General features: G+C 34.6%; 1 protein-coding gene across 2 annotated transcripts in view; it reads right to left on the bottom strand.

The window, feature by feature from the left end:
* hmgcll1 (3-hydroxymethyl-3-methylglutaryl-CoA lyase-like 1) overlaps positions 1 to 14,901 on the bottom strand; it is a 43,658-nt gene extending 28,757 nt beyond the window's left edge. For both annotated transcript variants that reach the window (XR_004222762.1, XM_018094079.2), the window contains exons 1-6: positions 14,822 to 14,901; positions 10,815 to 10,934; positions 7,915 to 7,992; positions 6,701 to 6,808; positions 5,429 to 5,524; positions 1,322 to 1,470 (exon numbers count right to left, since the gene is read on the bottom strand). Coding sequence is in view for 1 of the 2 variants with exons in the window: in XM_018094079.2 (XP_017949568.1) it covers positions 1,322 to 1,470; positions 5,429 to 5,524; positions 6,701 to 6,808; positions 7,915 to 7,992; positions 10,815 to 10,910 (527 nt within the window). In the remaining variant the exon portion in view is untranslated. The remainder of the gene's footprint in view (positions 1 to 1,321; positions 1,471 to 5,428; positions 5,525 to 6,700; positions 6,809 to 7,914; positions 7,993 to 10,814; positions 10,935 to 14,821) is intronic.
* Positions 14,902 to 15,645: the final 744 nt, after the last annotated feature.

Below are 15,645 nucleotides of genomic sequence, written 5' to 3'. Positions count from 1 at the left end.
GCACGGACAGGCAACCAAGAATGGTCCGCTGCGATGGTGGGGGAGAAGGTTGCTGCTACAAGCAGCATTGTATTGTGCTGTGCTGCGCTTCTATCTGCCAGTGGCAGTTGAATGCAGGCGGCAGGGAAATGGGGAAGAGGACAGCAGCATATATATATATATATGTTAAGGATGCACCGAATCCATGAATCCATTATTTTTTGGTTTGGACAAACTCTGAATCCTGCTTGAAAGATTCTGCCGAATACCGAATGAATACGAATCCTAATTTGCATATTACAAATTAGGCTAAGGAAGGGTTAAATAGAAGTGCATTTTATAAATATAGAAATATATATAAATATAAAAATGTCCACTTCTGCAAAGCCAAAGCTGGTTTATCTGGAGACGGCAGGCAGGACATCTCTGTTAGAACATTTGTGCTCTGTTATTTGTTGCTTCTTTATGAATCAGATGGTACATAGGGTACATACCATAAGAAACTGTCTTTAGATCCCTGCCGAATAGAACCCAGATGTTATGAAAAGCTCTTCTTACACACAAAGAAAACTAGATCAGCCGTTATTATATTAAAAAGCCTGGAAGTTATTCTGTGTTTATAAACATGTCAAGGCAAATGTATGCATAGAAAAATATGCCTAGTATTGCAATTTTCACACATTAAAAATGTCACAATTTAAACCTTAAATATGGAACAAATAAAAAAGCCAGGTGTAATGCATTTGTCTCAGGGAAGGTTTGTTGATTTACTTTATATGTACTTAGCACTGCTTAACACTGGGCACAGAGAGAGCTGGTTTTTAGATCTTCTGACATTTCATGTTATATTGATTCAGATGGAAGTACCTCTGGAAAGTCACTTCTACATGCTGAAGTAGTGACTTGCCCAAACTATGTCAGAAGTGACACGTTCACAATCTAGTAATATAAAGGAGCAATAAAGTTAAAACACACCCATTTATCTGTGCTTCCATTTTTTTTCTGTACATGTATGGAGTCTGTTATCTAGAAACCCAATATTCAAAGAGCTTCGAATTATGATTATAGGCTTCATTTTAATGAAATAATTACATTTTGTTAAAATTGATTTTCTTTTTTTCTCTTTAATAATAAGCCAGTACCTTGCACTTTCTCCCAACTAAGATATAATGAATCCTTAATAGAGGCAAAACAATCCTACTGGATTTGTTTAATGTACATTTTTTTTAGTTGGTAAATAGTGCATCCTGTCGAATAAAACAATACAAATTGTAATTGAAAATGCAATAACATAGAATAATAAGATCAGCAATGAGATTTAATAGTCAAATAGGACACATACCCCCGAACTGGCACTTTGATATTGCTAGCAGCTTTGATAATGTCTTCAAATCTTGCCAAGCTTTCCTCAACTGAACAATTGATATTCATTCTGTTGAATGTTTCTGATGCTGCTCCAAACACAGACACCTCAGTAGCTCCTGCTGCAATCTAAAACACAGTAATGAAATAAAGTGTACTTTCTCTGTAAATATACTGTATGTGTGTGTATGATTGTACTGTATTTGTGTCTGTGTAGATATATGATGTGTTTGTATACACAAGCATGCACAAAACATTTTTAATGTGTCTGATAATGGAAAACTATCTTATCACTTATGCCTTGCCGCAAACAATTTTAGAATTTTTGGTGCACATATGTTTATGCCTATTATTGCATCCATGCTATTGGTATATATTTGGGTAAATAATACATTTATACTTAGTAAATTGATTCATAATAGTTAACAAATGAAAAAAATAGTAATGAATATTAATTATTTGGTGGTAATGAATGGCATAATGCAGGTATTAAATCCATTATCCGGAAGCCTATTATCTAGAAAGTTACTTGAAGGCCATCTCCTATAGATTCAGTTTTTAATCAAATAATTAACATTTTTTTTAAATTATTTCTTTTTTCTCTGTAATAATAAAACAGTACCTTGTGCTTGATCCCAACTAAAATATAATTATTCTTTATTGCAGGCAAAACAATCCTATTGGGCTTATTTAATGGTGATTTATAGAAAGACCCCTAATTTTGAAAACCCCAGGTTCTGAGCATTCTGAATAACAGGTCCTACACCCTTACCTCTATAAATTGGTAATCATTACTTTATTAATGCAATGTATTAAATGTTTATACAAATTATTTATCAGTGTTATCTTTTGCAATAGTTATGCTTTGGCACCAAAATGACCTGCAGAAGTTTTATAACTTATAACTCGCCAAGATGAATGTAGACATTATTTTTACTTTACAAATGGAAGAAGCACACCAGATTGTCAGACATGCCTTTCAACACATTTCACCTGAAGAAGGGGGTAACCCCCGAAAGCTTGTGCCACTTATTTTCTGCAATAAATTTGTTGAAAGGCATGGCCGACAATCTTGTGTGCTTCTTCCATTTGTAAAGTACATGGAGTGGCTTGGGAGCGGCAGAGGAATTGAAGCACCCTGTGGAGATACATGAGTGCTGTGCCGAAGAATTTTTCTATTGTTGACATTATTAATTACACCAGCTATCACAAAATGGCTTGAAAAGTGAAGAAGACATTGTATCCCTGGTGTGATGGATGTGGTGACCACTGCCCTTTAAATGTGGAGCCTGGACTATTCTGTTGTCTTCAGTGATTACTAATTATAACTGAGACAGTAAGCACACTATGAAAAAGATGAATCTGCAAGGAATCATTCAAAATCTTCTGGTTTGGCTTGTTCCATTTTGAAATAAAATAAATAAATGAATATTTCCACAATTGCAATATATGTCCACATGCAATATACTGTGTATATATAGAATATAAATATCACAATATAAGGCTGATTAGTAATTTATTCAGATTCACATTCCATGCCAGCTCTAAAACCAGTGCAAATAGCCCTGTAGCATCAGCTTATATGACAGTTAAACCTCATTTTCTGCTTGATAATTTGCAATGACCCCTAAGCTTAGCTTCTCAACAGCTGCTCTGAGCTCTCTGAGCATATGAGTGTGGCATACACTCCTAACAGAATCCAAGATGGGGAGCCCCTGTGAGAACATCATTACTGAAATAGAGCTGCTGAAACTTTAGGCTGGTGGATTAAATTCAGTATATAAAATATGGCATTTCTAGGCAAATTCATTTTGGGATTTAGCTCAAAGTAGCTTTACTTTTTTTTTTATTTAACATTTATCCATTATATGTCTTTGCATGAAATGAAAATAGATCTATGCTCACAATAGGGATCAATTCTGTAAATTTGTAGAGATCAAACAGAACGTGCAAAAGCAGTGACGTGTATGATATGTATTGACTCAGGACTGCCTAGGAAGATAAAAAATATGCTGCATCAAATCAACATCAACAGCCATTACTATATATATAACCATACTATACTATACATATATGGGGCTGATTTACTAACCCACGAATCCGAATCAGAATTGGAAAAATTCAGATTGGAAAACGAACATTTTGCGACATTTTCGTATTTTTGCGATTTTTTTCGTCGCTGTTACGACTTTTCGTAAATTGACGCGACTTTTTAATAACCATTACGACTTGCGCGAATTGTCGCGACTGTTTCGTAGCCATTACGATTTGCTCGTATCTTGTCGCGACTTTTTCGTATTGAGCGCTCGTAAACTGTGGACAGACTTAGCATGATTTTGGAAGCCTCCCATAGGACTCAATGGCACCCTGCAGCTCCAACCTGGCCCAAGAAAAGTCACGATACTGAAGCTTGAATGAATCCGAAACTTTCGTACTCAGTGCGAAGGCTTCGAAAAAGTCGCGACAATTCGCGCAAGTCGTAACGCTACGAAAAAGTCGCGACATTTTGTGAAACAGTCGTAACGGCTATGTATGTGTATATATTAGAGGAATAGGGCATCTATCAGTAAGCACCATGGACAGAGCCCAATGCCTAATGGGCTACATTGTTTGATGTTTAAGGTTATTCACAGATTTCCTTTGTTAACACATTTTTTCCCTTATAATTTCCCCTTTGGCGCTTTCTACTAATTTAGAACTCTTTATTTTTGCTGGACTAAGAGAACATATGTGCAGCAACTGTAAGCTTGTGGTATTTTTGAAATTAATGTTTAATTTCCAAAGGTGACGATGATGTTAAACAGGTAAGTGGTGGGAAGTATTAAATGATTCAACGGTTTTTCACAAAAATCTAATATATCTCAGTTACAATTTCATACATGTATTTATTTGATTTCATTTTTCTTTTTCTATATAATCCAAGATGTTCTTTCTCCACACACTGTTTTTTTAAGTTAAAGTATTTGATACATTGCAGCCACTCTCTAGCTCCAGTTTCACAATAAGTCACAGCACCTGATGTACCTACATGCCACCAGAGGTGTAGCCTGAAATCTCTTGCCTTTAATATGCATGCATGGATCTTGCAACATAGATCAGAAGAAAGGGAATATGTGTATAAAATAGGAGGGATCATGTGGAAAGTACATATACAGGTATGGGATACGTTATCTGCAAACCTGTTATCCAGAAAGTTTCGAATTACGGATCCGCCCAAGACTCCATTATAAGCAATAATTCTGATTTTTAAAAATGATTACCTTTTTTTCTGTAATAATAAAATAATACCTTCTTCTTGATGCCAACTAAGATACAATTAATCCTTATTGGATGCAGAACACTCCTATTGGGTTTAAATCATTTTTTATTAGACTTAAGGTATGAAGATCCAAATTACAGAAAGACCCCTTTCTGGAAAATCCCAGGTCCCGAGCATTCTGGATAATGAGTCCTAAAGCTGTAATTGGTAAACTGATTATTAAAAAAAACAGTGTATGTTACCTTCCTGGTAGTTCTTTCACTGGAATCTCTAGGCAATGTTTCCTACCTGATAAATGTGGAACAATCTGCCTTTACCATATTGTTAGAATTGTAATATTTGTGCAAAAAATGATTCATGCCTTAAAAGGCATATCTGGCCTCCCTCCTAGTGATGAGCAAATCTGTGCCGTTTTGCTTCGCTGACAAATTTGCAAATCTTTTAAAAGATTTGTGAAATGGTGAAAAATTTGCAAAACGGGTAAAATGACGATCGTTAAAAAAAATGTTGAGCGTGTCAAAAGAATGACGTGTGCAACTTTGTTTTTTGACTCGCAGGAGACAATGCCTGGCAAATTATTTCACCCATCACTACTGTCTCCTATTTATGGTATTTTACATTGCAGGCAGGTATCCCCCTAGATCCAAGGGACTGAGTGTGGTTGCTGCTCCTGTAAATTATTAGCTCAAAATGACAAATATAGGCATGATAGGAGTTTCAAGAAGTCGGAGGAACAAACATTTTTCAGCCAATTCCTATGCTAAATGAAAAACATCAAAAGCCTACATGGCAAATAACTGAGACTGTTGATAATATTTTATCACTTACTGCAGAATGAAAACCTTTGATGTTTGGAGTAAGAACTGGGTAGCACACTCCTGGATGCTTCTTTATACTTTGCATAACTTCAGTATGATCGGACATCTAAAATATAGAAAGTAGAAATCATCAGGAAATCACCACACATGTAAATTCCATATGAATACATTAAGCCGGTGAACCACTAATAAGCAGAAATGTTCTCCTTGAGTACATCCAGTTGCAAAACTACTTTTCATTTAATTCTTTATCATTTAAATGTATCTCTTATTTCTATAGATACACAGGCACCACAAAGGTGGGATTTCACAGAAGGAGAGTATAGTGCAGTCCTAACATTAGATGTGACATAAAGTGATCAGGGGTCTTTCTGGGTCTATGCCTGCTTTCCGAGCATAGCATGACAAGGGGGGCTGCATCATGACATTAGATGCACTAGCAGAGCCGAAATTCCAATTTAAAAATCTGAATTTCGTCTCTTAAAGTTACCAGGAGTGGCTTTTTTTTCCAACCCTCATGGCAGCAGCATCCCTAAAAGTGACTTAAACAACCCAACACATGACATAGCTCAATATTAAAAAGACAAAGCATAAATAATGTGGATAATGCACTCACAAAAACTGAGATCCAGATCTGAGAATTTCATTAGATAATGTGTTTAATAGGGTTGTATAATTAGAGAAAAGCCTTGCAATGCCTGTTTCCATTTTTTTATCACAGGCAGAAAACAATTTTTTTTTTTTTTTGTGCTTATTGCATTGTTTTAAGACCTTTTATCTTACCAGCCACTAAGTCACTAACAGCTTTTTTGGCAGACTATGTCATTTTATTGTTGCTGTTGTTGTATATTGTGGAATTATTGTGTTAGCCTTTTATGATGAATCATAAATTATTTTAGTTTGTCCCATAGTGTTCTAGCACTTGCTTCCAGGGTAACAATAAATGAACCATTAATATGTGAAGTAGAAGGGAAAGATGTAGGAGGAAATTATGCCACTTAAATACATTACCAATTGTATATAATTTGTTTTAAACTGTGGCAGTCTGTATGGATAAAACTACATGTTCTGCTGAACATCTCAAACAGGATATATGTAAAAGTTTATGTTGAATTAATGTATACTCCATTTTTCATCTGACCACCCCAACCCAGTGATCCTTTTAATTCCAGTTTGCTACAATGTAATTGTCTATATTGCAGACAGAGAGTATACAGGATGCCCAGGTCATTATTTAATAGGCAGGATGGGGGAGCATGAAAAAAAATAAAAAAAGAGATACCTGTGGAACCCATTTTGAAGAAACAAAGCTGGTAACTTCTATGGCAGGTAATCCTGTATCAGAAAGCCGATCAATGAATTCAATTTTTACATCTGTAGGCACAAACTTCTGTGGAAGGATTAGCAAATCAGAGTTGTTGTCAAATCTTCTCTCCTTTTGCCAAAATTGTAATATACTTACTGTAGATGCTAATAAAAGCTTATAATAAGCCCAAAATAATTTTTAGAATACTGGAGTTAATAATGGAGTTAATAATAAACTCATTTGACAAAATGTTCATCTATTTAATTATAGCCTGAAAAAATCAAATTCCAGGGTGAATTAGTTGCATATTTATCAAATAGACCAATTTTGACTCCTCGGAGGGGAATTTCACAGCTCTCTATTCACTTATATATTCCCATCTTTCAGTTTACTTTTATAGTATTGTTAGGGGCATATTTGTCAATAGATGTAACAGAGCAAACTATGTATTTATCTTTTGCTAAATATTTACAATACTATACAAGTAAACTGAAAGATGGGAAGTTCCCTCACTGCAGTGTTTTCAGTCTGATAAATACATCCCTAGATGTGAAAAAAATAATCACTCCAAACTTTAGTAATAGACCTCTTGGATTTAAAAATCCTTTGTGACATTTGTAATCTGTTTTGAATCATGAACTGCGAGTTTAGTAGCAAACTAGGAGTCTGAGAAAAGTGGATAAGTATTCCAAAGATAATAATAATAAAGTCTACTCTACTCTAATTCACAAACCGAAAACTGATAAATAAGCCCATAAATTGCTTCATGATCTTGATTAGTTTCAACAAGTTCGAAAAAAAGCAATGCTCCTGCTGGATGCTATGGGTATTTGCTCTGGAGTCATTTAGCACCTGTGTTAGTATATGGTAATACTAAGCAGTAGCATTTACTAATGTTCAATTTTTTTTTTCAACAAAATTGTGACAAATCCAAAAGTTCACAAGGGGAAGATCTTTCTTTGCTTTGTGGTTTTAGAGTTTTTTAGAGTTTTTAAAAAACTTTCATTTGTGTGAGAATAAGAAAAATCTGTGCTGTTTCCACGGTTTCTACGTTCTTGCTCTTTTAATAAATTATTTGGCATTTGTAGTTTGAATTAAGACAAAAAATGTCATAATTCAATAATACCATCAAGTGCACATTATCACAATTATTTCTATTGTTAAATCTTTCATTTGGTGTAAGAAAATACCTTTTCATTCTGTAAGCCGTCTCTTGGCCCAACTTCTACTATTTTAACATGTTGAGGAAGTCCTGCCGGAGGTGATTCCTAAAGGACAAAAACTATTAACATTCAAGGGGACAAAGTAAAGTGTACATTTATTCATGTTTTTCAATGAAAAGTGGGAGCAACAAAAATTATTAAAAGGGTTCATAAATATAAGATATTGCTAATTAGTGTATTAATTAGTGATGATCGAATCCGCCCAGTTTTGCTTTGCCGAAAAATCAGCGAATCTTTGAAAAGATTTGCAAAATCGATTGCCATTATTAAAAATGATTTGCCTATTCTTTTCTTGGTGTCATACGTAAGTGCCAATAAACTAATTAGATATTAAATGTATTTCCATAATGTGCCCAAGATGTAATTCATCACTCCTAATATATTACTAAACTAATAAAGTGCTTATTAATCAATTAACAATAAAGGGACTAGTGCTTATTTAAAGAGACAACATCAAAATTTTATTACTGCATTTATGTAAAAAAGAGATCAAGGGGAGCAAAACAAAAAAAAAGAAAGAAAAAAGAACATAAGCTGCACCATCACATCATTAATACAGGTGAAGGTATCATGTAATAAACTATTTTATAGATCAGAAACAACCTCTTTTGATTTTAGTATCCTGAATAACTTAAGGTTAGCAGCAAAAATAACAATACCTTTAATGTCAGCTTCAAATTCAATAATGAATAAATTATGAACAACTTCTTTCCATATAACTAAGTTATTGTATGTTAAACATTGACCAACTCTTAATTAGGAATGCATTTTAATAATAAGCCTAAATCAGACCCTCCCCAAATACTTCAGATAAATAGCCAATAAGATCTTATTGATGTCAATATAACAATGTGTATTCAATTCTTTGACATAAAGTAATAATGTTCTGTTATTTTGCTGTTGTTTTTTCTGTTGTTTTGCTGTACAGTGTTATGTGCACAAGTGGCGTTACATAAATAAAAAAAATACATACATACAAAATTTGAATTCCATAAATGTATGCTTGTGAATTTTGGATCCATTAAAATTCTCCTTACTCAATCTTAGTGCACACTGCACCCCCATAGGAAATTATATGTATTGCCTGTGTTGTATATCTCTCATGCAGCTACAGTATTCCAATTAATTAGACAGGTCACATTGATCTAGACCAACATTGATGAACATTTTGTAATAAATCATGGCTAAAGGAAGGAAGTGTTATAGCTACAATATTGTAGAAACAATTCACATGACTACCATAGTATTTACTTAATATGCAGGAAAAGTGTGCCCATTTAAAAAAATAATTTAATCTACTTTAATCAACAAGGCACTATGCACTGAGATTCATAATGAAATACATAATACTAAGATGTATTTGTTGGTGATGAAAACTGCTATTATGCAGCTGCAATGCACCATCCTGAGCAAAACAACAAAGGCTCACTTACAGTGGGGTATGGGGGGCGGCTGGATACCATACTGACCTTGCTGACCTCAGGACATTCTGTTCTTGATGAATAATGTAATACTCTTTAGGTCCTTAGCAAACCACCAAGAGACACAACCCCATATTTGACACATCTGTCAGATAAAATATTTCTATATCTAAATTAATATATAAATAATTAGCTGAATACCTGTGCTCTGCATATATTTACCCACAGATGAGTTTAGTATTCTAACTGATTGCATTGCTGCTATTTTCAAAACCTTAAGCTAAACAAAAAATTTAACAGCAACACTTAGATTGAGGCTCTACGGTGTAGGGGCCTCCTTCCTACTGTGTCTCATACCACATGGCACTTATTCCCTGTGTATTTATACTTATTTATTGTATTTATTATAACACTTGTCCTCCCTGTGTGTAATTTTGTATATTGTAAGATTGTACAGCACTGTGTACCCTTGTAGCGCTTTATAAACATATAAAGTTATGCACATATATACATGTATACAATACTGGTGGCAGAGGCAGGGGCACACTTTAATAATTGTCTTGTACTTATTTAAGTGATTTTAATTAAGTCTGAGATTTTATTCCAGTGGACTGGTACATTTATGGCCACCTTAACTTAGGCAAATCCATGATGGGGATGGATCTATAGGTACTTTTAGATAATAGACTTACAAAGCATTTGTAGGTCCCCATCTAGAATGTACAGTGCAATTATGGCCTTGGGAATTCAAAAGGAATATTAGTGAAGTAGAGAAGTCCAGACTAACTAAGCTGATAAAGGGTATGGAAGGTCTCAGTTATGAAGAAATGTTGGCCAAGTTTAAATAGTTTATACTGAAAAAGAGGTGCTTAAGGGGGTGGGGTTACAATAACTATATGCAGTATAAATATATAGGGATGATACAATAAAGGGATAATACAATAAACTCCCTAATGATTAGTTCATCTTGCTAGCAGGTATGAGAGCATCCATTGAGATAAGAAGAAATTAGTTTTTAGGTGGGAAATGAGCTTTTACAGTGAGGGATGTGAAGCTGTTGAATTACGACCTTTAATTGATTGTGCTGGCAGATACATTAGGTAGCTTCAAATAAGGTTTAAAACCGTTTTACCAAGTGAGGAAAGGGTTACTGAAAATAACTTATTACACAATTTATCAAGGTACTGATCCGACAGTCATCTTGAAGTCAGGAAGGATTTTTTTTAACCCTCTAAGGGAAACATAAGTTAGTTTCACATGTTTTTTTTCACCTTGCTTTGGATCAGATAGCATTTAGGCAGCTTTTATGTAAAAATGTTGTTTAAATTCACCTATTATGTTCTTTTGTTAGTTTTTAGGTTTTATGTGGATTTCAAGATTTTTTTCCAAAAATGAATTAACATAAATGAAAAATTTGGCAAGCCAAGCTACAAGATTATACTTTACCTGCTCGTGGAGGACAGTCTCTGCATTCCAAAACTGATCTTTTAGTAGATGCTGGTAGCTGATACATTGCTTTACTGCATAAGGAACATTACCCATTGGGTTTGCAGAATGTGATAATCACTAGGTTGAAAAAAATGGGTAAAATAATATTAAAACAAGGAATATTTAAAAAAAAAATCATTTTTTATTTGGATTGAAGTTACAAATAAACAATACCAAGGACATCTCAAAACAGAATGTTATACTTATATGTAAAAATATAATTAAATGTATGAATACTGTGAGAGAAATGCTGGGTTAGAGGTGGAAGGTGTGTATATTTCCCCCAGATTTCTCTCTTATGTATATTAAGCTCCAGGGAAAGTATGCCAGCAGTGAAAGAGTGTTCTTTCACTGCATTCGGCTTTTGGAAAAGCCGGTAAAAAGGGCCCTGGAGTGAATGGAAGTGAGCGGGTGGGACTTCCATTCAACAGGCTATCCAGGTTTTGGCGAAGCCTGGCTAATTAGTGGCCTCGTTAGGCTTCAGGGGAAACCCCTTTAAACATGGTGTCTGCAGAGTGCCTCACTCTCTCCTTTCCTGGGGAACTGCCTGCATGCAGTATGGAGAGAGCCGGACACAGTGAGTAACCCAACTACTTTTGTTTTTGTAGAGTTGGATGCTAGATCCTCTCTATTGCATAGAGAGGGAGCTGCTGTATGTTTAGTTAGAGCCGGACAGGCTAGGATTTATTTTTATGTTTTGTTTTCTGATATACTCCTGTGTGCCGGCTATATGTGAATAAAGCTGATTGCGGTCAGCTTAAACCTATGTACTGGGTGTGAACTGTTGTTTTCGGAGACCAATCTGATCCCTGCAATCTACCTAAACCCCCAGAGACTGCACTGTTTGGTCGAGTTGCCTTACAATACAAATACCTTAGTCCACTCTGGATCAGTATCTTAGAAATATTGAAATAATACTCACAACTGCCTGAAAATACCCTTAGATAAATTCTATATGTGTTATTAGTTTGTAGAAAAAAAGACAAAGAGATGCGACTATATAAACTCTCATCACCAATGTACTGAAAGCCTTGGTTCTAATTTTAACTGGCCCAGTGTAGCTTTGGTTCTGTGTTTATGGATCATTGTCCTACTGTAAAGTTAACAGATTTTCTACTGAAACTGCCCTGTATTTGGATCCATCCATCTTGCCATTAATCCTAACCAATTTGACAGCCTCTTCTGTGAAAAACATCCCCAAATATGATGCTACCACCACTGTGGGAATAATGTTCTCAGGGTAATCAGCTTTCTGTCACACATAGAGACCTAGTTATCAAACTGTGTAAAAAATGATGATTAAATGCACTATGAACCACCAAGTTGTATGTTTACTTTCAATGTAAACATTTTCTGCTTAAAATGCCTGCATAAAAACGAACAGCCAGTTGAAAATGCTGTGTAACTGCAGACATGCATTGCAACTTTTTACACCATTTTTTACCAGCCGGATTTTACTGGTAGTCTGAAATTTTCCCATTGAATTAAATGGGTTATGCCATTAAAATAATAGAATTTAATAACAGCGATCTGGTGGCAGATAATACATCCCATTTATTCCCAATCCCATTTATTTTACAATGCTTGTTACACTGTTTTTCCAGAATAAATAATTTTACTCATCATGATAAATTAGGTCCCATAGTGTGCTGCCCAAAAAAGTCTTTTTGGTTATTTCAGAACCAGAAAACATTTTCCCATGTTTGTTGTGTCTTATACAGATACCAGGCAAGTCTCCATATGGGCATTGATAGGTTATTTGTTTTTTAGCAACAACTCTTTTTCTCTTCCATAAAGCCTTTGTGGAGTATCCATGTTATATTTTTTTAATGGACAGTTTCTCCCATATAAACCATGTATTGTGTTCAGTTCTTTCAGAGTTACCAGCGATATCTTGAATTTTTTGCCCTGGTAACTGGATTTTGGCTTCCAGTCAGAGTCTTTCTGTTTTTTTAATAATGGATTTAACAGTGCTTTGGGGGATGTTCTAAGTTTGATTATTTTTTTATAAGCCAACTCTGATTGTTGCTTCTCTAGAACTTTATCCTGTACTTGTTTTAATAGCTGCTTGGTTTTCATGAAACTCTTTGTTAAGATGTTCTCCTGTAAATTCTGAGCCTTTCATTCTGTACAGTTATCTTATAGATCATGTTTAACAACTAATTATATGACATTTAATGAAGGCAATAGGTCAGACCAGGGCTTATTTATTGTTTCACAGCTAATAGGTAAATACCTACGGAATCAAAGGTTTCCTCTGTTTTTCCTCTGTTTCCTCTGAAAATTATGGATTTTTTTCCAATTTCACATTATGGGTTATCATATGTCACCTCAAAGAAACATCTCATTGATTGTTAAGGGTTACTGGATCTAGCACATTCATTACACAACTTCATCATTGTTTTTCAGAAGGCCGAGAAACACTCATTACACAACTTCATCAGTGATTTTCAGATGGTTTTGTGAAAGGATTATGAAAGGACTATGAAAGGACTTCGAAGACCTATCCAGAATGCTCAGGACCTGGGGGTTTCATTTCATTTTCATTTGAACATCTAATAAAAGCAGTAGGATTGTTTTGGCCTCATTACGGATTAATTATATCTTAGTAAAGATCAATGAAAAAGAAAAAAAAAGTTTACTTATAATGGAGTGTATGGAAAATAGCCTTCCCATAATTTCTGGATAACAGGGTTCCTGATAATGGATTCTATACCTGTATTGAAACTTAATATTGATTTCAGTGTGGAAATGCATGGATTCAAGAATTCAATGTTTGAAGATCAAAACAATAACTGTTATGTGAGTATATATATATATATATATAGAGAGAGAGAGAGAGAGAGAGAGAGAGAGGGAGAGGTATGGGATCCCTTATCCGGAAACCCCTTATCCAGAAAGTTTATGGATTGGCCATCTGCCATAGACCCCATTATAAGCAAATAATTCAAAACAGTACCTTGTACTTGATCCTTACTAAGGTATAATTAATCCTTATTGGAGACAAAACAATCCTATTAGGTTTATTTAATATATAAATGATTTTTAGCAGACTTAAGTTATGGAGATCCAAATTACAGAAAGATCTGGAAAACCTCAGGTCCCGAGCATTCTGGATAAAAGGTCCAATACCTGTATATATATATATATATATATATATATATATAATATTCTGATTTTAATAAATCACATATTTTCTAGTGTTAATGGATCTCCATCTGTTTATTATATCTAAGTCCCTGTGTCTTTTCCTAACCTAGAAAAAGACAATTCCCAATCAGTTCAAAAGTCAGAAGATCATGTAAGCTGAGCAACTATCTACTACTATTTGTTAGGCATGTGCTATGCAGGGACATTAGTAGCTAAAAATTATAGCTTTTAGAAACAGGTTTCATTGTAGTTTAAGAATCTAAAAGGGGAACACAAGAGCAAGAAGGGAAAATATGTGCATTGAAAATTATAGCAAACCACACCTATTCTTGAAGGCCACACTCATCAATTAAAACTGAAAAATCCAGCAAAGAGTTACTTTTTAGATAACCAATTTTACATGTTTCATTAAAACATTTTAGCATTGCTATAGCAAATGGACTGCTGAATAAAAGTGGAGCAATTTCTGGAAAAACCAGGTCTTATGGAAGTACAGTTGGCCCCTTAGCAAAAAATGAAACCAGCTAACCACCTACATATAACAACTGCTAAACTCCCTGTGGGATATTAATATCTGTCTGTCCTTTAATGTGATTGAATTTCTGCCTCTCTGTCATTGCAGACCTGTCCTTGAGCAGATTGACAGAAATGTCACCATCTGTGGCTGCTCAATGTATTTTATCCATTGGCTTGCTAAAGCAGTTTTGCTGTACCTTTTCAGCATATTCATTTTTAGCTCATAATCCTAATCATTCATTACAATGAAAACCTGGACAGCGTATGTAAAAAGAACTGCATTTTGTTTTCTGTCTTACCCATGAAAATGCACAGAGCTGAGTAAGATGTGTTCTGCCTTCGTGTATGCATTCAGCTTGTTCATCACTGTGCAGTGCCTTCGTAACAGAGAAGTCTACGCATGCTCAGTTAGCAGACAACGTTATCACATCTGCATTAAATGGGCCAAGCCACAGACATATTTAAAAGGGCAACACACAGTCTTGCTGAATACATAATCAATAACATTTCTTTACAGCACTACAAAAATATTATTATCAAGAAAAGATACCAAATAAAAGGAATCTCAAAATTATTTCATTATAAAATGTGTATTATTCATTACAGAGAATGTGTCACACCTTTAAAACAAATATAATATAACTGCATTTTTCATTGGTTTTAAAGAGGTAATTCACCAAAAAAATGTTAGCATTGTTATGACAGAAAAATTCTAAGACACATGGGACCTGATTCACTAAAGGGCGATAAAAATGATCGCACGCTTTTTTGCATTAAAAAACGCAAAATAATTTGCGCACGATTCACCATAGTATTATCGCGTGCGAAAAATCGCCACTTTCGCATGGGTTATTTCTCGCACTAGTTTTACCGCATGCGTTAATTTCCGCGCTGAAAAGAATACGATCGCATGATTCACTATAACTTTTGCGCGCTAAATATCGCATTCGGCTATGCGAAAATTAACACCTACTACAGGCAGGCGAAAAATTATACAAAAGTACAGTAAATGATTTTTTGCAATAAAATATGGACTTACAGTGTTATTTATTCAAGTATGTGTTTCCCCTAGAGTGACGCAGCCGCCAGTTTGCAGCGAAATGTTCATTTTTAATACAGTAAT

The sequence above is a fragment of the Xenopus tropicalis genome, chromosome 5 (assembly GCF_000004195.4).
Source record: "Xenopus tropicalis strain Nigerian chromosome 5, UCB_Xtro_10.0, whole genome shotgun sequence".
NCBI classification, from domain to species: Eukaryota; Metazoa; Chordata; class Amphibia; order Anura; family Pipidae; genus Xenopus; species Xenopus tropicalis.
The sequence above is the reverse complement of the archived record's forward strand: the minus strand, read 5'-3'. Positions and strand labels throughout refer to the sequence as shown.